Source organism: Grampus griseus (genome assembly GCF_964374135.1).
Source record: "Grampus griseus genome assembly, chromosome: 7".
NCBI classification, from domain to species: Eukaryota; Metazoa; Chordata; class Mammalia; order Artiodactyla; family Delphinidae; genus Grampus; species Grampus griseus.
The window spans coordinates 106,770,580-106,795,657 of record NC_139001.1 but is presented as its reverse complement, the minus strand read 5'-3'; the positions used below and the strand labels follow the sequence as shown (position 1 = coordinate 106,795,657).

The 25,078-nt window shown below is 38.7% G+C and overlaps 1 protein-coding gene across 2 annotated transcripts in view; it reads right to left on the bottom strand.

Moving 5' to 3' along the window:
- Positions 1-25,078, bottom strand: part of CNTNAP5 (contactin associated protein family member 5) — a gene marked incomplete at both ends in the record, with an annotated part of 875,906 nt that overhangs the window by 143,866 nt on the left and 706,962 nt on the right. For both annotated transcript variants that reach the window (XM_082658898.1, XM_082658899.1), the window contains one exon: positions 14,054-14,210. In XM_082658898.1, the coding sequence (XP_082515024.1) occupies positions 14,054-14,210 (157 nt within the window). The remainder of the gene's footprint in view (positions 1-14,053; positions 14,211-25,078) is intronic.

The following is a 25,078-nucleotide window of genomic DNA, read 5'->3' as shown; positions in this document are numbered from 1 at the left end:
CAAGGCTGATTCAAACATTTCAAAGTATTAATGGGTAGAATATTTGGGGGGTGGCATAAAAAATGATACAAACTGCAGCTGTAGAGTTGATGTTCTACACACGAAGTTGTTTTCCTTTGGCTTCTGTATGAACTTGTCTTCTCAAGGTCAAACACTTTACAGACTTTGTCTTCCTTTGGAAGAATATACAAGACTCTTCCTAAAGGCACAGGGTGCTTATGTACTTTATAAGTACAAAAATGATTGTGTTGTAGTGGGAAAGAATTGTCATTAGGCCAGACGGACCTAGCTTAAAACATGTGCCTCAACACACGGGTTGTACGATGTCATGAGGTCAGCCTGGGACTCAGTTTCCTAATCTCTTAAATGGGGATAATAATACTAATTCGATGTTGTTGTATAAATCAAAGTAGATAATATATATAAAACTTAACATGTTGATTAACACATAGTAAGGATTCAATAAATAGCTATTGAAATTCCCAGTCAAGTGTGAAAAAAAAATGTAAAACACAAAGAATTTTTGAAAGGAAAATAAGAAAAAAGTGCCCTACTGTTGGCCAGCCAAAGATCCCAGCTTATGGAAGCTTGAAGGGCACAAAGAAGAGATAACAGACACATGGTCCTCAAGAAACACATGTGACCTAATGATAAAACATGCACATTAAGGAAAAGACTCAAATATTCTCAAGAGAAAAAGTATGGCACAGAATTAGCCAATGTGGTCTCCTCTTAGTTTTTCTATCTGAAACTAGGGACTTTACCAAAATCAGGTTTGCAGAGCAGAACAGGGGCTACTGATTTCTTTAGTGTATCATTAAAGTGCAGTGAAAACTCATATACTGCTTTTTTTTTTTTTTTCTGTCAGCCAGTTTTTGGTTAACTGCTGCAATTCTTTTTATAGCATCATTTGGGTGACTGAGCTTATTAAGAGAGATTTTTTTTTTCCTTTTTATATTCTTCTCTCTTTCAGTCACCCAAAAGTAACATATAACACGTTATTGATAAGGAAGATAAACCTAGAAAATTATGCAAAGAACTCAAGACCTCAGGTCCCTTGGAAGCCCTTGTGTGACTCTGAATGAATTATTCCCAGGAAACTCTGCATACCTTTCTTTTGAGTGGGAGACATGAAGCCCTCCATTTGCTGTGGCTGCAAAAGAGGTATAGCCAGGATGAGGTCCATAAACAGCTCTGCAAGTCTAAATGCCATATCAATGCTTGACAGTAATTCTATCTTAACTTTAGTTAAGGCATTATTTCCCTTTTGTCTTCCTTATTGAGACTTAAAAAAAAAAAAAAGAAGAACCTAAGGGATTAGATGACAAGAAGCTCACAACGAGCTCAAGGGTCACTTGGTTGACAAAACAGCAAGTGCAAACGTTGACTGTGGTCACATAGACAAGTCCACACCAGAGGATAATATCCCTTTAGCTGCGCCCCACACTGACCAGGACATATCCGGAGTCTTGATTTCAGTCCCTAGTATAAGAAACATGAAGGACAAAACAAGATGATGTTGGCATATATTTAACATTTTCAGAAACTACATTTCTTCTGTAAATACTTTAAGAAAACTGAAGCCATAGGGCTCTTCTCAAATAGGTGTGAGAAAACAAAATCTGGTCTTAGTATATGAATACAGCCAAAGTTTACCCAATACTACTTTATTGTTAAGAAATGTAAACGGCCCTCCGGATTTCACGAGTATAAAACTGATTTTAAAGAGTACTAGCAAGGATGAAGGTTTTTGTAGACATCATTGGAATTAACCTGTTCTGGATAGGAAAGAAAGAAAGAAACATTCAGTAGTGCCATAAAAGCTCTTCACAGAAAGTCTGCATTTTTTCTTCTCTCTCACCCTCCTCCCAGACCTACCAAAATTGACCTCTTCTCCTTCCAGCCCCCTGAAACTTCAGAGAATCGCTCGTTTCCACAGAATGGAAATGCCAGTCCCTAACTTACTCCACGATGCTGCAGCATTTTAGAGTGCTGCCTTCTTTCCTGTTACACACACACACACTCACGTGCATTTTCTGAGGAATACATATTCATTCAACTGCCTATGAAAGATCTCCTTTGGACATCAATCGTCAACCCTTAACTAATATGCTCAACTCCCCTCCACTGGTCACTTCCCCAGGGATCGGCCACCCTACTTGTTACTCAGTTCTGTCAATGTCTTGGTCCCAGGCTCTCAGCTGCTGAGGCCGTACACCTGCGGATCTTCATTTCTCCTCTTTTCCTCACTTCCTCCTTCATTCTTGACCGACAACTTCCACCAAACTCCCCAACTTTAGGTCTCTGTTCAGCTGCACTATCCTCATCCTCCTGGCCTCAGCTTTACTCTGAGGCCCAGAGTCAGACTGGGTCTGGGAGATAGTCACCTGACCTGCCCCTTACTTTTCCTCACTCTGCTCCCTCCCTCCCTCTCACTCATGTCCACACCTCCAGAAACATACTCACACATGTGGACCACAAGATGTACTTTATTGCTTCAAACCTTGTAAAGAAGTCTCTATCTCTTACAGGTAGGGTCCAAATTCCAAAATATTTAACATATTAGAGTAGAAAATAAAATGCAATTTAAAGCCACCCTTGCCTTTTACTGGAGGAGTTCTTCCTAAGAAAAAGATCCACATGTTAGAGGTCCTGATTGGGTGTGAGGCTGCTATTCTTAAACGTACTGATGGCTCTGGGGTTCGGCTGAGAATCTCACATCTCAGGACCTGAGGATGGGAGCCACCTCTTGCCTTTCCCTGGCCAGGTGAGCACACGAATAGAGTTTTACACCTGATCTTGTTTCACCCTCGGAACAGTCCTATGATGGAGTTATAACATCGCCTGTCTTGTACAGCAGAGGCAACAGAGGTTGAGAGAGGAGATACAACTTCTCAGAGGTCACTGTTGGCAAGTGGAGAGGCTAGGGTTGGAAGCAAAACTTTTGCCATAACCGGTGTGCTCTCCTGTTCCCCAGGCCTCGTCTGGCTCCTGCAGAGATCGGCTCTCTCGTGAGTGGAAACTGCGTTTCCCACATTTGTCTACATCTTCTCCAGGCAGGGCTGGAATAACCTAGCCCTGAGTCCTTGAGTTGTCCTTGTGGGTTTCGGGCTGACTCTCCCCATTCCATTCACACAGGCTTTCTCCACACGAGATACACTTTGATTAGGTTTCAGCTGACTAATTTGCAATGATTTTCCAGCCCTGCATTCTCTGAGATTACACATAGGTCACCTTGACAGGAATTCTGGGAGTCCACAAACTCTTCGGTGACACACTTAACAAGCAGTCTCCTGGTTGAGTTCCGTGGAGGCAGAAACACTCCAACCATGACATGGTGAGTTTTACCAGTGAACTTTCAGAGGGCAGCACCCTTTTGGAGAGAAGGGTCTTCAGTGCTCTTTCCTAGCCTCACCTAGAGTGTGATGGCTGAAGGATATATTTGATTGCTTTGGTATGCTAGTTAGTTATCTTATGCATTTTATTGCATATACGTATGCATAGCTTTCGTAGAAATTAGTTTAACTTCTATAAGTCAATATTGCCTCATAGTTCATTTAAGATACTGTAAAAATAAAGAAAATAATAATAAAAATGATGACTAACACATTTTTGAGAACTAAATACCTGGCATTAGACGAGCAAATTAATGCCAACTTAGCCAGCACTCCCCAGAGATAGGCATTCTTTCTCTCTTTTTGGTTTTATTTTTCTTTTCTTAAATCAAACAAGAGCCTGAAGCTCAGAGAGGCTAAAGGACAGTCACTAAGTGAGAAATACAGGATTTGATCATCCCAGGACATAATATGATATCACATAGAGGTCAATTATATTTTACATCCAGAAAATGAGGGTGCTTCCAGAATAAGTAGCCACAATTGTGTGTGTTCTGAGTTCATGTATTACTTCATGATATTTTCACTAAAAATCTAGAAGGCAGATTTGCAAAGGAGATAAAACGGTTTCTCCTCTGTTTCTCCTCCTTCTTCTTCTTAATGATGAAGACTCTACTTTTTGAAACTAATGCAGAGAATGTATTTATTTGTAGGTAGCTGAAAGTGTTGCCATGGATCTCAGAGCAGGACCAGGTGTGATAGAAATGACAAACACTGAGAGGAAGAACGGAAGGGGAATACAACATCACCAGGGTCCTGTCAGAGCTGTCCACACCTGCTGAAGGGTTCCAGCAAGTTCTGAGCCAAAGGAGGTTGTAATTAACGTCTTCCTGTGTGGCTCTGTTTTGACCCCCAGTGAGTTCTGTGGTGAAGCCACTTGCTCAAAGAGACTATCATTTCACCCCAGATTCAGGGAGGCCAGTTCTGAACTGACTCCCTTGTGGTCTGTATAAAATCCTAAGCCCCTTCAACAATTTGGCCACATTCATCAAAATAGAAAAGTGGATGATTTAACAATTCTAAGCCAGAAATCTATGCGATAGAAATAATAACTTTAAAAATGAAAATAAAGTATGTCAAGACTCAAAAATGTTCATTGCAATATTTTTTTCTAATACTAAAACATCATTTAAAAATAAAATGTTTAGGGCTTCCCTGGTGGCACAGCGGTTGAGAGTCCGCCTGCCGATGCAGGGGACATGGGTTCGTGCCCCGGTCCGGGAAGATCCCACATGCTGCGGAGCGGCTGGACCCGTGAGCCATGGCCGCTGAGCCTAAGCGTCTGGAGCCTGTGCTCCGCAATGGGAGAGGCCACAGCAGTGAGAGGCCCGCATACCACAAAAAAATAAATAAATAAAGTAAAAATAAAATGTTTATTATTTTATGATAAACTGTAAGTTATGATACAACTCACTTTTCAGCCATTAAAATGGACAGGAGGCATTCATGTTTATGCTTATTTAATGATGCCAAGTCAAAGCTCTTCAAGACATAGTTCATGTAGAAAAACAAGCTGCAGATAACACATTTAATACAATCTCACATTTCGTAAAAACTGAATGAACTTTCATATTAATAAATATGGTATGTGCATAGGAAGATATTTATATGTAGATGTGCCCTACATGCCCCACTATTATCTCTAGGTATAAAATTTTACATGTTGGGTGGAAGTAAGAGGATACGAAGTGATAGTGAGGAAGGAGCTTCCTTTTTATTTAATATTTCTGAAATATTTGAATTTTTTATAATAATAATAGGGCATATTTATTTTGTAATAAAAAACTCCTAAATTTTAAAAATCAGGATAAATTATTCTCCTTGGGCATTGTTAAATATAGATACCTCAGTCAGATGAATCAGAACTGAGAGCTGTAAGCAAACTTAAAGAGCAAACAAAAAGGTAAGCAGCTCCTCTAATTTGGTCCTGAGTAAGAACTACTATTAGGTGAGTAATGCTACTTAGTGGCAAGTAGGCACATTAAAATAGAAGCCAAAGTCTCATTGCATTCTTAAGTCAAATGATAATATTTTTGGTATAGAAATGCAAACTTTTAATCTTGATATTGACTTTGAGTCCTATCTATTTCTGCTACTCACGATTTTGCAATTACCCAAAATGTGTAATGTGACTTTACAGACAACTTAGAGATAATAAAGTTGTACAGTTTGACAGGTAACTGAGGCAACTGAAGCCTCAGTCTATATTTGTGTTTCCTATAATCATAAAAAAAGAGTATTTCATAGCTATGTTTTGTCTTCTGGAACCAACAGGTCTTAAATTGCTTATTGGAAATTTTCCAAATAGACGAGAGGATGGTGGCATCATTGAACAAAAAGCACAAAAACAGTCCTTAATGCTACCCTTGGTGAAGTATTAACTATTTTACTCCATCTAGAATTCTGTAAGATAATGATGTGATATGTTAGTTTTAAATGATCAAACCCTGGTTAGAAGTTGTGCTTTCCCATTTTTGTATTGTTCCTTTTTGCTTTTCCTTGAGTGTGTGATGCCTTCTATCATGTCCTATCAGATGTACCACAAAACACTCTATCTAAAAACAATCTGAGGAGCTTCCCTGGTGGTGCAATGGTTAGGAATCTGCCTGCCAATGCAGGGGACACGAGTTCGAGCCCTGCTCCGGGAAGATCCCACATGCCACGGAGCAATGAAGCCCGTGCACCACAACTACTGAGCCTGCGCTCTAGAGCCTGGGAGCCACAACTACTGAGCCCACGTGCTGCAACTACTGAAGTCCACACACCTAGACCCCGTGCTCTGAAACAAGAGAAGCCACCGCAATGAGAAGCCCGTGCACGGCAATGAAGAATAGCCCCCAATCGCTGCAACTAGAGAAAGCCTGCACGCAGCAACAAAGACCCAACACAGCCAAAATAAATAAACAAACAAACAAATAAATAAATAAAATAAATAAAATAAAATAAAAACAATCCGAAACCCAGTCGTGGGATTGTTAGTGTAAACTAGTCAGTATCAAGTTGTCCCAGGATATATACTTTAAGTGACAATTTAAAGAATAAAACAGCAGAACATACCTAGCAAGGGGAGGGCATATTTTTCTAGGAAGAGAGTATGGGGAGAAAGGAAAAAAAATCATTCATTCATTCACTCAGAAGTTAATGTATGAAGAACCTACTATTGCCAAACATATTCTTTCCAACCCAAGGCTCTGGCTCTGACTACATTGCTAGATGCATGTGGAATTCAGGGACTGAGTGAGTAAAAATCCAGATAAAGCCTTCCTAATCTCTACATGGAATAGCTCATAAATAACATTCATGAATAAAAAATTGCCACCAGGGCTTCCCTGGTGGCGCAGTGGTTGAGAGTCTGCCTGCCGATGCAGGGGACACGGGTTCGTGCCCCCGTCCGGGAAGATCCCACATGCCATGGAGCGGCTGGGCCCGTGAGCCATGGCCGCTGAGCCTGCGCGTCTGGAGCCTGTGCTCCGCAACGGGAGAGGCCACAGCAGTGGGAGGCCCGCGTACTGACAAAAAAAAAAAAAAAAAAAAAAAAAAATTGCCACCAGTTGAGATTGTACAATATAATTTTTTAAAAAAATAAGAGATAGAGCCTTTCTTTTCTTTCAGGATTCAGAATTCCCGCCCCATTTAGGACACTACCAAGTCTGAAGCATCCTCACTGCACTAAGTGTGGAGATCCCAGAGGTAGAGATTTTGGGGAAATCAAAGGATGCCTGAGAGAGCAAAGAATATCCTACGTGAGGAAACAGCAAAACTCTGAACTCTTGGATGTAACCAGCATCTTCTTCCTAAAGGCAATTGTCTCATTAAGTCTCCAGGGAAAGGAGTGAAGGGCCCTTGTGAAGGTCAAGGTCCTGGGGCTGGCTTAGACACGTCTTTACAAACAGAACAGCTCAAGACAAATGTTTAAAAAGATAACTTTGGGAGCAGCGTGATCACTTCTAGCTACACTTTGATTAGCCGGGAGAAAATCAACCTGCAGCCAAAAGTTGAGGTTAAATTTTGAGTAAATATTTCTGGGGAGATAATAAAAGGTGGGTAACAGCCAACAATGCAGCAAATATCAGTTAATTCTAGAATCACCATGGCCCAATGTACCAAACGACAGAGAGGTAAAAATATATTTAACAGGAGTCATTCACCCATCTTTCACTCATGGCTTAGCACCATTTATTAAACAATTTCTTTGTGGCAGAGAAGTAGACTCTAGGGCTAAAGAGTAGTTTGAAGCTCCAGGATTCCACATGCTGAGAAAAAAAAGAAATCCCTTAAATATCCTGCTTAAAAAAAGAAAAAAACAAGAACAATAAGTTTCCTTTCTTGGATGATCAGATAACCAGAATTTAAACTTTATACCATTTCCTCCTTCTGTTCTGTGCCATGTCGCTTCATACAAGGGTGAAGTAAGGGCAAGAGGCAAAGAACAGAGTTACTAAAACTCACATAAAAATGTCTATACTTGCTTATGAATAAATAAAAGAATGTCCTGCTGTTAGAAAAGAGAGCTTCACCTTAGCTCTACCTGGTTGTCTGGATGAGAAAACTTTTCATCCGGGCCATGGGCCATCACGAAGAGGCACACCTTGGACCATCTCTCTGGCTTCTCCTCACCACCCAACCATCTTTTTATCCCTCTACCACCATCCTTTGTGTCCCATTTTGTACCCCTCTACCCAGGTGACTGTTGTTCCACCCCTCACACAGCCCAACCCTCTCCTGTGTGATCCCCAGACTTGGAGCTGTCGCCAGTTTCCTTTCTTGTTCTCAGCAGCCCATCCATCTGACGTGGTTAAATCAGAGAACACCTGACTGGGGGGATGTCTATAGGCTTAATCATTATGTTGAAGAGAAGTTCCTTTGCAAACAATCATTTACTGTGAGACTGTTATTCATGACAAGTTTTCTCATTTGTCTTTTTTTTTTCCTGTTTAGTTCTTTAGCTGGGATGGAAACCCCAGGAGAAGTCAGCTCCATAGTACACCTGATCCACGTCTCCCTGAGGCTTACCTTCAGTATTCTAAGAAGGAATTGTGCCTTGGATGTTCCTTGAATTACTTCTTTTTCCTTCTTCCACCCGCCTCCACTTCTGAGCTGCCTTACTTTCACCCATTACCCGCAACATACTCATTTTCCCCATTTACTTGGGCCTCACGGAAATATATGACAGCAGGTGATTCAGTTGCAGAGGTTAATTAAAACAGAATAAAATATTACCAATTACCAGAGTCTTGGAAGATAGCTGAGGCTCTCAGAGTAACCTGACTTAGCAGAAAGCAACATGCACAGTGCAGTGATATGATCTGAGATGCCCTGGGAGGAGTCTCTTTGGCATCCTCACCAGCTGCTGTAACCCAAAATGCCAACTTAGCAGCTAGTTGGATGTAGTCAGCAGGGCTTCCTTGGATTCAGCTGGAATTCCAACTCTACCCACTTAGTCATGTGACCTTATCCAAGCCACTTAGTATCTCAGAGCCTCAGTTTCCTTTTCTGGGGAAAGGAGTTAATAAAACCAACCTCAGGGGTTGTTGGGATAATGATATGAGATATAGTATATACAATACTAAGAACACTTCAGCATACGGTACTTAACTTTTTTTCCCAATTTTTTCATTTTGTAATTTAATTTTACTTTTTTTCATGATTAACTTTAAAAATTTATTGGAGTATAGTTGATTTACAATGTTGTGTTAGTTTTAGTTGTAAAGCAAAGTGATTCAGATATATATATGAGTATATATATATATTCTTCTTTAGATTCTTTTCCATTATAGGCTATTACAGAGTATGGAGTAGAGTTCCCTGTACTATACAGTAAGTCCTTGTTGATTATCTATTTTATGTATAGTAGTGTGTATATGTTAATCCCAGACTCCCAATTTATTCCTGCCCACCACCTTTCCCCTTTGGTGACCATGAGTTTGTTTATACCAGCCCACATCAGTATTCTGACTAACTTTACCAAGAGCAGAAACTTAAGGGAAGTTTATAAGGTAAAACTGTTTGAGCTTTCTTAGAAGCACCCGGACACCAAAAGGGGCATGCTTGTCTGAAACAAAAGTTTGAAATGTATGGAAAGCCAGCTGGACCACATGTTATCTAAGAATCAGGTTGAAAGAATGTTAAAGAACATGACCATTTCATAGTAGTGCCAGCTTTTGTGCTTTACCTTTCTGTAGTAAATAATAGAATTGGATATTTAAATAATGAATGCATTTCCACAAGGCTCTGCTGTGTTTCACTCTGAATGTATGTTCTATGTCCACAACCCCTGTTACAGACAAAGCAAAGCTCTCTCATTGTTATTTCACATACAAGAAGCTTCATGATCTGGATTTGACCTTCTTCCCTGCCTACATCTCCTATAAGTTCCCCACATGAAAACTGTGCAGAAACTATACCAAGATACTTATATTTTGGGGAAGTAGTGATTTTTATATTATTTCATATTTCCGTGTCTGAATACATGGCAGCACCTACCTGTACTACACTAACTTTAGCTCACTTCTTCTGATCCTTCAGAAATTAACTACACTTTTCCTTGAAATCGAACTATCCCAGCCCATGGGCACCCCAGGTTGACACAGAAGCACATGTGTGCTTCTGTCTATAACCGAAGTCATCACACTGTTACATTTACTGCTAAATAACTAGCCTTTTCTTTTCCACCGTCCTGCGAGTTCCTCAAGGGCAGGGATTGTAATGCCCTTGACTTTCTCTGCACAGCAGACTGCCTGACTGCACAGAGTAGGCACTCATTAGACATGTGATATATGAGTAAATGTCAGCTGGAATAGTACGTACAGTTGCCTCTATAATAAGTTATTTTCCAGAATCGTTTATGACAGGTTATGACTTGTCCTAAAACAGTGAAATCTGGAAGAGTTAAATCCGAATCTGCTCCCTCATGAGAATGATAAAAGGGAATTCCTGATCTCACCTGGATTGGTAAAGTGAATCAGAAAACTGATTTTAGGCTTGTATAGTATTTAGTAGATAGCAGTTTACTATATTGCAACTCCTAGGAAACATTGTCACTTAACAATCATACACTGAAATGTTCTTAGTATTTTATACACTATACCCTGTATAATATATATATATATATATATATATATATATATATGAGATATTCAGCATAACTCTAGGACAGCCATGGTAAAGTGGGCATCTTTACAAAGGGAAGTTCAGATCATTTCTCTTGATCCTTCATAGGTTGATTGTTGAACAAAACCTACATCTAAAATTAAATAAAAGGTTGCTGGCCACAGAAAGTGGCACATGATGAGGCTTTCCCTCTGGCTCTAAAGGAAGAGGAAAGGCTTATGAAATATGTAATAATCCATGTTGGAAGAGGTATGACGGCACCAGAGTTGAGGAAAAGTTTCTCTGAGCACAACCTCAATGATGAAGTCAATAGGAGGGGTTCAAAGGTTAGTGAACGAGTAAGAAGGTCAAAGGAGGGAGAGGCTGGAATCAGAGTAGAAGAGACGATCAGTGGGAAGTCTTGGAGAAGAGAGAGTAGCAGCATTTCAATATTTTTTCCACTTTTAAGTGATGTGATGTGATTCTCCAGCCCTGCTCCTCAGTGTTCCTTAAATTAAGCCCAGGCATGGTTATTTGAACTCTAGGAAGGGAAGGCACTGAGGCATAATTAGGTATGGAAAGAGTTTCATCAAAGGAAAGGAAACAGTGAGCAAAGATCAAGAATTCAGCCAACAAGCGAGTGAGAATTGAAGGCACTTAGGAGAAATACTTCCCCTTCTCAATAACTCTTTATATTCTACCCCCCTTACCAACTTCTCTGATACAGAATAAAATGAACATGTTTCCATGTAAGTCTATGAATCTTACATTTCTAATGTCAGCATAGTGAAGGGAAATTAAAAAAATCACAATAAACTGAGCAAATCTAAGCTGCTGGTTGCAGAGGATTTTGACTATGTTTTCCTGGCCACACAACCATTTAGCCTTTCCACACATCTCTCAAGCTTGTAGGTGCCATTTTGGGATCCTTCCTCCTCCTCAAAGGTCTTCTACATTCATCTATTCAGCTAACTACCATCATCTTCTACTCTACACAGAGTAGGTCTTCAGGGATATAATGTTAAAAAAGACACAGTCTCCGAACAGAACAAGAGTTATTTTTGGTTTGTCAGCCTCCAAGATGTGATAGAGGGCTCTGCAGGGTAGAGTGGGAGTGCACAAAATGGAGAAGTCCAGTCAACTGCATCTGATTTGACCCCTGTGAAGATCGCGATGTTAGGAGAAGGAACCTGAGGTAGAAGATAGCTGGGCCCCTGGGCTGAGCAGCTGGGGAGTTTGTCAAACAGAGTAAATTGGAGCTCTGTTTTCCCTAACACTCCAAGGACAAAGTTAATGGCAGGAGCTGATCTCTGCTGGAGTAAAGAGATAGGGGGACCACATCTATCACTCCTGAGGTCAAGGAGACCTCCCCAACGGCACATGTGCAGGGAGGCTCCTCTGGGGTCAAAAAGGGAGGGGGCGCCATCCCATAGTAAGTCTTGTCAAAGCTCTCAAAGGCCTCCATGCTGGAATCCATCTTGGCAAAAAGATGTGCACACATATTGGGAAGGGCCCTAAGATAGGTCGGATGTGGGAAAAGAAGCAAAATAATTGGCCAGAGGAGAACAAAGACCCGGAAGAACTGCCTCTACATAAATGACTTAAGCACGTTGTTACTGTGGTCCTCCTCATTAGGGAGAATGCCCACACCCTTTCTCCCTGGGTGTGTATTCCTGTTTTGCTTCTGTCTAAATAAACTGCTTCCCTGTGTGCTCTCCCACATGTTGTGTTGTGTTTCTAAGAATAAACTTTGTACCTGTTTCTGTAGTTTTTGCCTCCTTGAAACAGCCTTGCTTTCAAATGAGGGCAAGAGCCAGGGCAATTTTGCTCCCAGTCTCTACCCCCTGGTGGACTGGTAGCTAGGATTCCTAGTTTTCATCCAGGCTACTCAGGTTCAATTCCTAGGCAGGGAACTAAGATCCTGCTTCAAGACTGCTCACTGCTGTCTCTCTGAGCTCAAACTCAGGTCACATGACTTGGGGCCCAAGCAGCCCTACAACATTCTGAAGCTGTGGTCCATCTAGTGTAACCTGATGGAACCACATTCTTGGTCTTTTCCTCACTGAACTGAGTTTCAAGTGGACCTAAAATTTTATTTGAAACATTCCTGCTGTTATCAATTTAAACAGTGAAGGGAAAGTACTTAAAAGCCATTTCCACTAGGTTGAGAGCAGGTTGACATAGGAATTCTTAACTATACTTGAGCAGCATTTATTTGATGAAGCAAGTACAATTATAAAGCCAAAACCAAAGAATGTCTTAAATTCAGTCAAAACCAAAGTGGGTTTGGAAATGTTCTGTGCATATTTTCATAATCAGTACAGTAAAAAAAATAAGCAGTTGACCTGGAGGGCAAAGGAAAACTACATGTGATGGCCATGAGAACTAAAACTAAACTTTATCTACAAAAGTAACTTGCTGTGGGGAAGGAAGAGAGAGTCTGGCCTCAGCTATACCTGAATTCAAATTCTGGATACGCCTCTTAATAGACCTGTGCGTCCTTGAGAAACGTATTTAACCTCTCTGTAATCTACATTCCTCTACCTTAAGGTGCAAAAGTGAGAAAATTATGAAAGATTAATAGGTTTGTTTTCTCTGTCAAATTTATGTTTACCAAAGGAGAAAGGGGAGAGGAGGGATAAATTAGGAGGTTGGGATTAACATATGCACACTACTATATATAAAATAGACAATCAACTAGGACCTATTGTATTGCACAGGGAACTCTACTCAATATTCTATAATAACCTAAATGGGAAAAGAACCTGAAAAACAATAGATATATGTATATGTATAACTGCATCACTTTGCTGTACACCTGAAAGTAACACAACATTGTAAACAAGTATACTTCAATACAAAATTTTTAAAAAATCATAAAAAAGGACCTACTGTATAACACAGGAAATGTATGATCATTACAAGATATATGCTTATAGATTATTACAAGATATATGCTCAATATCTTGTAATAATCTATAAGGGAAAAGAAACTGAATATATATATCACTGTGCTATACACCTGAAACTAACATATTGTAAATCAACTATGCTTCAATAAAAAAAAATACAAAAAAAAGAATTAATAGCTTGTTATGAGGATTAAATAGGTGTTTAATAAATATAAATTTTCTTTTCTCTATTTTTAGTGGCAATAATAGGGCAGGCCAGTGACTGGATCATCAGTGGGACAATGGGAGAATAAAGAAACAGTCTGTTTAATTACACATCCCTATCTCCCACACCTTCTCCCAAAGCCTATATTCTACACATTACAGAAATGCTGACTAAATCGCAAAGCTAAATATTACATTTCATTCTCCTGTTGAAAATGGAATGTTCAGAATATAAAGGGGTTATGGTGTGGCAACACGCTATGTGTTACAAACTTCAGCAATAGCCCTGAAAGTACGAGGACTAGAAATTTCCAAAGTTAAAGCAATCACCCTTATTCAGGAGCCCTAGTTCATATTGAATCTCTCATCTATTCTCTTTTATCTTAGGGGACATTTTATGCATCCTTTCGTGGGCATCCTCCGCGAGTGCAGAGGGTTCAGGACGCCCATTACCATTCGTCCTTGTCAGCGTCACAATTGCAAAAGTGTCGAATGTCCAGGCAGCTCTCGTCTAGGCCACAGTCACACTGCTGAACTCCGGGAGGGGCGCCTCCCCAGTAGGGGTGTCTTTCATTGGACCGTCCGATCCACCAGGTCAATGGGGTTCCATCTGAAAGACAAGATGCTTCACAAGTCAGAGTGGAGCAAGCCTGAAATAGCACAGAGGGTGTCACAGAAACTGAGATGAAAATGTCTCGAAGGATATATATATATTGTACGTATGTATGCACATATACATATACATATGTGCATACATACGTACAATGTATATATATCCCTCCCTCCCTCCCTTCTTTCCTTCCTCTTTTCCCTTCTGTTCTTTCTCCTTCACTTCTGTTATCTCTCCTTTCTTTCTTTCATTTTTCTTTCTTTCTTCCTTCCTTCCTTCCTTTTTTTTCTTCTTTCTTTTTCTTTCTTCCTTCTTTCCTCCCTTCCTTCCTTTCTTTTATTTTTCTCTCTCTATCTCTCTCTCTATATATGCACACACATAAAGAGATATCTATATACATGTGCTCATATAAACAACACTTCCATGAAAAGTGTTTCTATAATAGGATATTGATTAATCACGATGTTTAGACTCAAGGTCACAAGCTCAAATGCTAACCAAATCAGGCAGGCATCACAATTGAGTAAACTGGACTAGACCTTAGACCAAAAATATTGAATATATAGATACAAATATTAACTTCCTTTTAAAACTACAAAACGATAAATAGTAGCATGAGGGCCAATATTAGCCCGACCTTAGTCCTCAGTTTCTGGTAGACTGTGGGGAGGGGTGGACACGAAGGTGAGGGGGAGAGTGTTGGCTCAGAGGACAGGGTGGCCCTGTCTTACCCCACACTGATTTCTGTCATGACAAAGATTAACACCAGGGTTACCATATCTTTTGAATTTTTTAAAGAGAAGTCACAATATTTGAAGTTCAAAAATTTGGACAAAAGAAATATTATGAAGGTCAATACTGCATAGGCCAATGAAATCCCTCTGTATGTCATATTTAACCCATACAAAGCTAGGATGCAACCTCTAATTTCTGGTTTATGTAGTTAACAGAAAACTATTTTTGAGTCTTGTCCTTGTCAATTTTCAATTCTTTTTTCTTTGCAAAGTTTAGTTTAGTAAAATTTGTTGAAGTTATCTTGTATAATTGGGAATATTTAAGTAGATAAAAATTATTATCCAGAAGATGATAAGATATCCAAAACAACAGATGTAGGCAGAGATAGAGGTGTTATACACCCTTAGGCTGAATGGGGTTAGGCCTAGTTCCTCTTTGGAAACCACTGGTCTGTTTCTGTTTGGCATACAACAGGCACTTAATATGTGTTTATTTTTTAAAAATGAAAGAAGTAGTTATTGAGAGCCATTTTTCATGATTTATCATTTTAAAGTAGAATAATAACTTTTGTCTGAGGATGGCGCTAGGTTGGAATTCTGCCTAGTCAAGACTTGATTTCATACACAACTCCTGATGTACAAACATATAATTTACAAATTATTCATGTATACAAATAGCAACAACTTTCTCTGAATTGCATTCATTACTAACATCTTTATGGAAGTCACTGAGGCAAGTAGGAAGAGAATGACAATCTGGGTTTTCCAAGAACCTGTAAGTAATGAGAAGAAGATAAAACAAATACTAAGAAACACAAAAGTATCTTAGGGGTGCTGAGTCAGGGGGCAGACAGCCTGAAGGACTATACTCACCCCAAAATACTACTCTTCACACTGTCTAAAATGTTTCAAGTCTCTTTGTTAGCTTTTAAGTTAGAATCCAAGTTAGAGATGTCTGTTCACTAGTATCTTCTTTTTAAAGAATAATTCTAAACGGTACAAATCCATTTAAGCTATTTCCAAACAGCTATAAGTCATTGGACACTAGTTCAAATGAATTGCTTTCTTTCTAATCACTAGTTCAGAGAAGCCATACTCAAGTGGCCTAGAAGTCTGGTGGGTTTACTTAGAACAAAAAGCACTTTCAGGACTAAGGTAAGCTTAGGTGGACCGTCCCAGTGTGTGAGTCCAGGTAACACAAGGGTAAAACATTGTGTGTTCAGATGTTTGCGAATGTTGGCTTTGGGCACAAGATATGGGAAGAAATCTCTCCACTTCTCCCTCCTGGCACTTCCCAGACCTCTCCTCCATAATCGAGAATCCTGATCACATGGTGAAATTCAATGTCATCATGAATTATTTTTGTTTATAAGCAGAATCAAAGTTGTGATCTTATTAATAGCATTATTATCAATGGTTTCAATTCTGAAAAAACAATTTGTGTACACTCTGGTGCAAATGGTGCCTTCTAGTAGGTTTACCAATTCTTACTTGGTGCCTTAAATCCCTAGAATTGCCCGTAGCCGCTCAACACTTTGTTTTGTTTCGAATCTACCAGTGCCTTGTGTCACTGAGGCTTGGGATCCCCTCCTCATGTCTGACAATTAGTATAAAAGTTGCAAACTGTTTTGACTGATTGAATATCAATGAGCAAGAAGAAAGAAAAGGAAATATAGAGAATAAAGAAGAAACACACACATATTTGAGAGCAGGAGGGTTACAGCAGAATTTTCCTTAGATGTCCCAGGTTTGTGATTATTCCCCCACGGAGTATGAGCTGGAACATAACAAATGAAGAAACTGACGATCAAAACAGGTGACTGATTTTTTTTCATTCATGACTCTAATGATGTAGTCAGGAAGAGAATCGGCACCCTTTCTCCAAATTTTGGCCACTGGAGAAATTGGATTTCCTACATGTGTTATAGTGGGCTCATGGGAGTAGTAAATATCCCCACCCCACTGATGTCTTGGTCTTGCTACTTGCTTTCCCCGCTGGAACACAGACTGAAATGATGGCATGTCAGCTCAGTCTAGACCACTGCTCCTGGGAACACCTCTGACACCACGAGAGAACACAATCCAGATGGTCACAGCCTCTCCTGGTGGACCTCAGGATGTGGCACACGGAGCACAGCCATCCTGCCTGACGCTCAGACCTGTGAGCATGAGAAAAAGTCCTGAACACTGTATGCCACTGAGCCGTGGCAATTGGCAGTATAGCATTATTGTGGCAATCACTGATAAAACACAAAGCAAATATCAACCACATACAAAAATTCTGTAGGGATTCTAAGGAAGTAAAACACAGTGATCAAGGACAGTCCTGCTTTCAACTGCAGTTTGGTTGGAAACATAAATAAAGAGACATCGGTGAATGAGGAAGATAAAGAGAAACACCAATTCTGTTTGGCTCAACTAATTATGTATCTTTTGGCCCATAAATGTAAGCAGTTAGAGCCGACATTTTAGCAGTCCCTTAGGAAGACCCTTCGTTACTGCCGCATATCCCTTTACTTGAACCCAATCTGTGTTCACTCTGAGTCCGTCCCAACTCAAGTCCCAATTATTGGCAGGGTAACCCGGACTCTCACACCACCTTTGTCCCCTTCTAATATGGTGCTTGGATCTTCCTGAAATTCAGAGAGCAGTTTCCCCAGTGCTCAAGGTCCTGGCTTAGCTCCTCCTGGCTCACTGCTCCCACCCATGTATTCCTTTAGAAATTCTGCATAGAACTTTGGAGAAACTATTCCCATGGCTGATCATTGACTGTCACCTGTCACAGCCTCCACCTCTAGGTGTCGCAAGATTCAAAGCCATATATATATATATATATATACACACACACACACACACACATACATACACACATATGTATATATAGGATTTATAAAACCTATACATGCATACATATATGTATATGCATGATTTATAAAACTGTGATTAAAAGAAATGATATAATTATGAGTGTACATTATATTATATATATACATATATATAATCATTCCATTCAATTATTGCTTGATTCTATGCTGTGTGAAGGTCACGGGGAGATATCCTAGCTATACAAATTTTAATAGACTATCACTGCCCCAAGGGAGTTCATAACATTTAAGGAAGAAGGACATATACACAGCTAAAAGAAATGTAAGTCAGAATGAGATTAGGGTCAAAATATAGAAGTGAATAAAATGCTAGGAAAGTCCAGAAGAAGAAGCTATGAATTTTGTACAAGATTCCTGAGAAATGGTTTATGGAAATGATTTTAATTTCATGGAAATGGTGACATTTGACTGGAGGCTTTGTGTTGAGAAGGACTTCAGCAAATGGTGCCACCAGGGAAAAGGGTGCAAGTAAGAGGCACAAGGAAAGGGGATCTGATTTTCACTACAGCATTGTTAGGAAACAACGGTTTGAAACAACGAGATTTTTGCACATTCTAAAGATATCTTATCTCATTGACTGTAGTTAAGTATTTTGAGCTTAAAAATAAGAGGAAGGAGCCACCAAAGTTGTAAGGACAAATAATTACAGATGACTGCACCCAAATGTTTCATTCTATGATCAAAACACAAATCATCCAGATGCTGGAAAGAAGATTCTGGAAACCAAAGAAAGTATTTTACATTCTCTTTCTTTCTAAATAGAATGTAATTTCTAAGGAAAGGTTTAGACCACAAGAAAAACAACCTCTTCCATATCACAAAATAATGTCAGACATTCATCAAAGTCAATCTTGGTCTGACTGCATGCTGATTAGGATCATTAAATCAGAACATATGTCTAATAGCGTGATTAAGAGCTAGTCAGTGACATTAGGAATTAACATTTTTATAATGTTGTTCAACATTCTCTTCTCCCTGCCTATTTAACTGAAGTGAGCCCAGAAAGGAGGGGGTTGCATAAAAGATTAATGATACCGCCTCTCAAAACAAATGATAAAAATCACTTTGATGAGGTCATTTCAACCTGTACTGAACAAACCTCACTAGAATGTACCACAGGGATCCTTCATGGTTAGGCAAAGAGGTAGACAAAATGATTAACTTAAATGATTCGATTTGCATTGTTTTAATTTTTTGTAGGGTAATATAATAATAATTTGCATTTTGATAGTATATTTTATTGGAAGACCTGCAATGAAGAATCCTAGCAAGGTTAAATGACTTGTTCAAAGTCATACAGTTGCTGAAGGCAAATCTGGACTCAAGGATCTGGGTCCTTGAAGCTCTCATGTCCTGAACACCCATCTTCCCAATGACTCACAGACTTTCTGACTTTTTAATGTGCCAAAAACATATAGAGATAATGTGAGCCTTGCAGGGAAAAATGACCAGCTAGAGAAAATGACAATTATTATAAATTTGTGGGAACTGATAATACTAAATGAACACTGTAGTATGGGAATAAGACCTTTAGTTTATTCCACAATTTCTCTGAGAGGACAGACTTGAAAGCAGTAGTTTCCAGATGTGGGGTAACAAGAATGGAGGGGTATTCCTGTAACCACATCAAACTAATGTGAGAAGAAAGAAACCTTCATTGTGTTAAGACCCATGGACTCGGAGTGGGCCTTATTTATTACCATAGTATACCTATAGTATAGTTAACCTATACTGATTAATATAGTAAACAATTAATGAATGGGAAACAAATTTAGAAAAGTAAAATACCTAGTGTCTACACACAATCAGGGAAATAGAGAATTGCAATCAATCTGTGTATTAAGGCTCATGTGTCTGTTTTTAACTAGTAATCCTAATTTTTAAAAAATCCAGCAGTTATTGAGCACTTAAAATATCAGGAAGTTATATGCACTTTTTATACCCTAGTTTGATCAATCTCCACAACAACACTATGAGGTAAATACTTTTATCTCATTTTACAGATGAGGATACATTACTTGCCCAAGGTCGCTCGGCTAGTCAATAACAGACCCATTGCAAAGCACAGTGATTGCTGTAGGTGATTACAACAGACTCAACCGTGAAATCCCTGCCCCCACTGTTGTTCCATCCCCTAAAAGGTATTCTTACAGCAGGAAACAGGGACTTCTAAAGTCTAATTCAGATGATTTATCTCTCTGATTAAAATCCTCCAGTATTCTATGTCTGTGGGTCTACTTCTGTTTTGTAAATAAGTTCATTTGCATCATTTTTTAGATTCCACATATAAGCGATATCATATGATATTTGTCTTTCTCTGTCTGGCTTACTTCAGTTAGTATGACAATCTCTAGGTCCAACCTTGCTGCTACAAATGGCATATTTCATTCTTTTTTATGACTGAGTAATATTCCATTGTATATATGTACCATATCTTCTTTATCCATTCATCTGTCCGTGGACATTTAGGTTGTTTCCATGTCTTGGGTATTGTGAACAGTGCTGCTATCAACAGAGTGGTGCATGTATCTTTTTGAATTATAGTTTTCTCCAGATATATGCACAGGAGTGGGATTGCTGGACCATATGGTAATTCTATTTTTAGTATTTTAAGGAACCTCCATACTGGTTACCAAGGTGGGGGGTGGTGGAGGGATAAATTAGGAGTTTGGGATTAACATATATACACTCCTCTGTATCAAACAAACAACAAGGACCTGCTGTATAGCACAGGAAACTATACTCAACATTTTTTAATAATCAATAAGGGAAAAGAATCTGAAGAGTATATATAACTGAATCACTTTGCTATACACCTGAAACTAACACAACATTGTAAATCAACTATACTTCAATTTTTAAAAAGTCCTCCGATATTAGCTCAATACAAGAATAAAACCCAGCGTTTTCCTGTGGCCCCTAAGGCCCCGTACATCTGGTTCCTGCACTTTTCAGCCTTACTTCCTCCCTGGCTCCAGCTGTACTGGCTGTGCCTCAGGCCCGCACAGATGCTCTTCTGGGTTTACTGTCTCTGCCCAAATCCAACTTCTCATGGGTTTTTACAGTGCCTGATTGTCTTGTATCATTGGATCTTGAAATTAAAGCTCACCTCTTCCCCGTTGACCTTATTTACAATACTCCAAAGTCACTCCATTATTTTCTTAGGAATACTCAGGACCACCTGAAATCATACTTTGTTTGTTTGTTGCTGTTTGTTTGCTTAACATGGTCCTCATTTGTCATTAGAGTTGGAGAAAGGGCTTTTAAGTCTTGTTCATGACTATATCCCCAGCATGTAGAATGTTCCTGGTTTGTGCTAAGAATTAAATTCTTCTTTGGTGAATCAACAAGTGACTAAATGCCAAGAAAAAGAAACATCAGCACAGAAGGATTTCACACAGATGACATTTAAAAAATTGTTTCAGGAACGTATATGGTTATGCGGCCTTTAGTCTTTATAGAGGTATATTCATAGTTGGCATTTTAGGCCATCATTGAAGACATCAAACATTTTTTTTGTCACTTTAGTGATAGGCCCAGAGAATGACACCCATCAAGGCTTCGAACAAGTGCTTACTATAAACGTGGCATAGAATGAGATCACCGTACATACAGGTGTCCCCGTACCACTTCATTTGTGTATTTAACAAAATGACAAAGTATCTGGACAAGACATTTGCCTGGTTAGAGTATAAAAAACAGAATAAATATAAACCCTGCCATTTGGACCCTCACAATGTAGTAAATGAGAAAAAAAAGTTAAATATTACCTTTAACTCAAGTTAGAATAAAATAAATTTGAGGTAGAATTTTAAACAACGTGTAGAAAGTCAAGAGGAAAAAAAGGCTGAAGTTTAGTGAAGAGTACAGTTCTGGAGAAAACTCCAAATCCATCCCTTTTTTGAATATACCTTCCTTTTCTGTTTTCCAGCCAGTGGAAGAAAGTTGGATTTTCATACCATTAGACTCAAAACAAGGTTCACATAAGTTATGTCATTCAACCCTCCTAACAACTTTGTGAAGTTTTTCATTTTTATTTTACAGATAAATTGAAGCTAATGAAGGATAAGTTTCTCAAGATCACACAGATAGGAAAACTTGAATGTAGATCTTGTGGGTCCAAACCCCAAAATAATATTTTTATTGTATCTTATGAAATCTAGTCCTATGATAAATAGAAACAGGATGGTATTTATTCATAGAAATTGGTCTTGAGTTGAAATTATGAATATGCATCAAATAATTATTTTATTGGCAAAAGCACAGGGCCTTACTGAGTATGCATTCCCAATATCTTGGGAATATTTCAAACTGCATTATCTCCCCAATTATATTGGTCTATTTATTATTTACCTAAGAATCAATCAAACAAAAATACCTGCAAACACAAATGTTCCAATGATTACCATTGTTTCTAAGACTGATTTGCCTGAACTCTATAACTTTGCTTAACAGATACCTCAGGAAGTGATAGGCCATCATATAATAAGGAACCTATTGAAATTTCCCTCTAGAAATCTTGGATCAATGTTTCTCAAAATGTTGTTTCTGTCTGACTTTAATCAAAATAATCTGGCGTTTTTGTAAGAGCACGGGTTCACAGCATCTTTTCCCAGACACGCAGTGAGTGAAGCTTCAAATTCTCCATTTCTATCATACAAAGTGATGCTGAAATGTTGCACACTAAAATTTTGGAATCACTGGTTAGAAGGTTCGAACCTTATTCAAAAATGTTCAAATACTCCCTTTTATTTTTGAAAAATTCTTATTCAATGACACTGCAGATTGCTAAGTACGAATAAGCTTAGTTTCAGATTTAATTTCATTATCAAAACATGTGCATTAGATTATATTCATTTCTGCTAAAGAAAGATATCATGATAGGAGAAGATGAATAAAATACATAACAAAAATTAAGTTTAACTTGTAACTGAGGAAAAGGTCACTGAAATTTTTATGAACTAATTTCTTCTGTTTTGTCTTGGTCTAATAGAAAAATGGTAGTGTGCATTTGATGCTGCTAATCGTCTCATGAATTCCCTAGAAGTTTCCCCAAGAGAACCATCTCCAGTTATCCTTTCTCTACCCACCCCCCAAAGAAGTATCTCCCAAAGTTATCCATCCTTCTCTAACCCACATCCCCAACCCACTGCAGTTCATTTTCTTTAGCAAACTCTGTTTCATATTTTGGAAAGATTAGGGAGGGCCAGTTCAAATTCTCTTAATTTTCTTCTACTCTGACTCAAAAAAGAAAGAAAAAAATGTTACCCTCTCCCACTTCTTGTGTCAAATGTCTCCCATGCTCACTTTTCATCTGTTTTGATGGGAAGATGATGAACTTTGTCCTCTATCCATCCTATTCCTCTCTGTGTCTACTCATTGGTCTCTCCATTCATCCATCCTCTTGTTTTTACCAGAATCCTTCCCACTCACAACCTTTTGGTGGGCCTGGCCCTTGGCGATATGAAATATTTTTCTTTGTCCTTCATAGATATTTCATCTGTTACTTATACACAAATGTCTAAAAAGTCTAGATTCTCCAGTCCTGCATTCTTTCCTGGGTTGTTTGGTGGACACATCAGTATTTTCCAAAACTTCCTCACAAAGCATGAAGAATATTTATCACTCATTATCCTATGAGTATGTACATAAAATAGGCACACAGATGTATTCACACATTCATATTCCCCAATAGCTCCTAATCTTTCATGAAATAAAGGCACTCAATAAATTAATAACTGTGGTAAATAAAGTGAGAAAGGAGTAAATGTTGCATTGCTAATCAAAATGCCATTGTGATCATTCAGGTTGATAAACCACCTCTAAGTCTTTGTTACCATTTGCCAAGGCGACAACTAACCCACTATGATTTATAGCATGAGACTTTAAACCATATTGTAAATTCTTCCTGATGATGGCGTATTTTGTGGGACTTTTTGTGTGAAAAACATGTAACAGAGGGTGAGAATGCTTATGTAAGACACTCCTACTGTTTAATCAACTAATACAGATTCCATGTAAATTGCAGAAAGTTAGAAATAAACACATACACCCTGCCATGCCCTTTCTTGCCTGAATCTTCTTTTTAATTTCTTCTTTCCTCTTCTCTCTGGTTCTCCTTTTCCTTTTTTTTTTCTTTTTCATTCTCTGTCTGTCTCTCTCTCTCTCCCCCTCACTCTTACTCTTTCTCTCTCTCCCCTCTTTCCATCTTCCTTCCCTTTTTCCCTCTCTTCTCTCACTTATGTCCCTCTCTTCTCTCACTTATGTCCCTCTCTCCCTTCCCCCAATTGTTTCCACTTCTCTCGTTCCTTCTTTTTTTCTCCATCTTTTTTCTTTGATCCACCTCCAACAATAACTCTCTATTTCTTCCTTTTTAATCACATAAACACAATCACAGATACAAGAAGAATTGATCACAATTCTGTCCATGACATTCTATCACTGACGGTTGGTAGACATTACCTGGTTATGTTAAAAAAAAAAAAAAGATAAGAAGAGAAGAAAAATGAAAGATCTAGCTGGAATGCTTTACATAAATATCTACATGAATCAAGCTTTTCCAAATTATAATAGGTGAGCAAATTCATCAACGAGATCATGAAGCAGACAAAGTGATCTTGCTTTGCACAGTGTTAATGAACAAACAACAAACCCCTATTTATTTATTTCTGTACTTGATACATAATTGATGGCTGTAAGTCTCATATTCTTTAGAGGTCTGAACAAGGCACAGACAGAAAGTTGATGGAGCTCACAGATCATATTCATTAGGAAGGTTTGGAAACAGTGCAAGGCAGCAGCATAAGAAGAATGGGCACAGAGCAGCTTGTGTGATGAATAAAATATGAAGAACTTTGCAATTACACAGACCAGAGAGAAGTGGCCAGAGGATCATCAGCATAATGATAGTAATAAAAATAGGAGTTCATGCCTGTATCTCCTATTTCACATCCCCAAATCTGAATAATATTTATTAATCACTCTCCTGTTTATGGTTATTTGCAGGGTACATAACAAAAAATAAAGCGAGGTTATGAGTTTCCTGCCTTCAAGAATTTTTTGTTGTTGTTGTTGTTCCATGAGTGCCCACAAAGGTCATTTAATTATTCTGAAAGATATTCTACAATCAAAAAATATATGAAAGTGGTAATTTTGGTTTCTGAACAGGAATATGCCATTTAAAAGACTGCTTTATATTTTATTATTTTTATTTATTTATTTTTTGTGATATGCAGGCCTCTCACTGTTG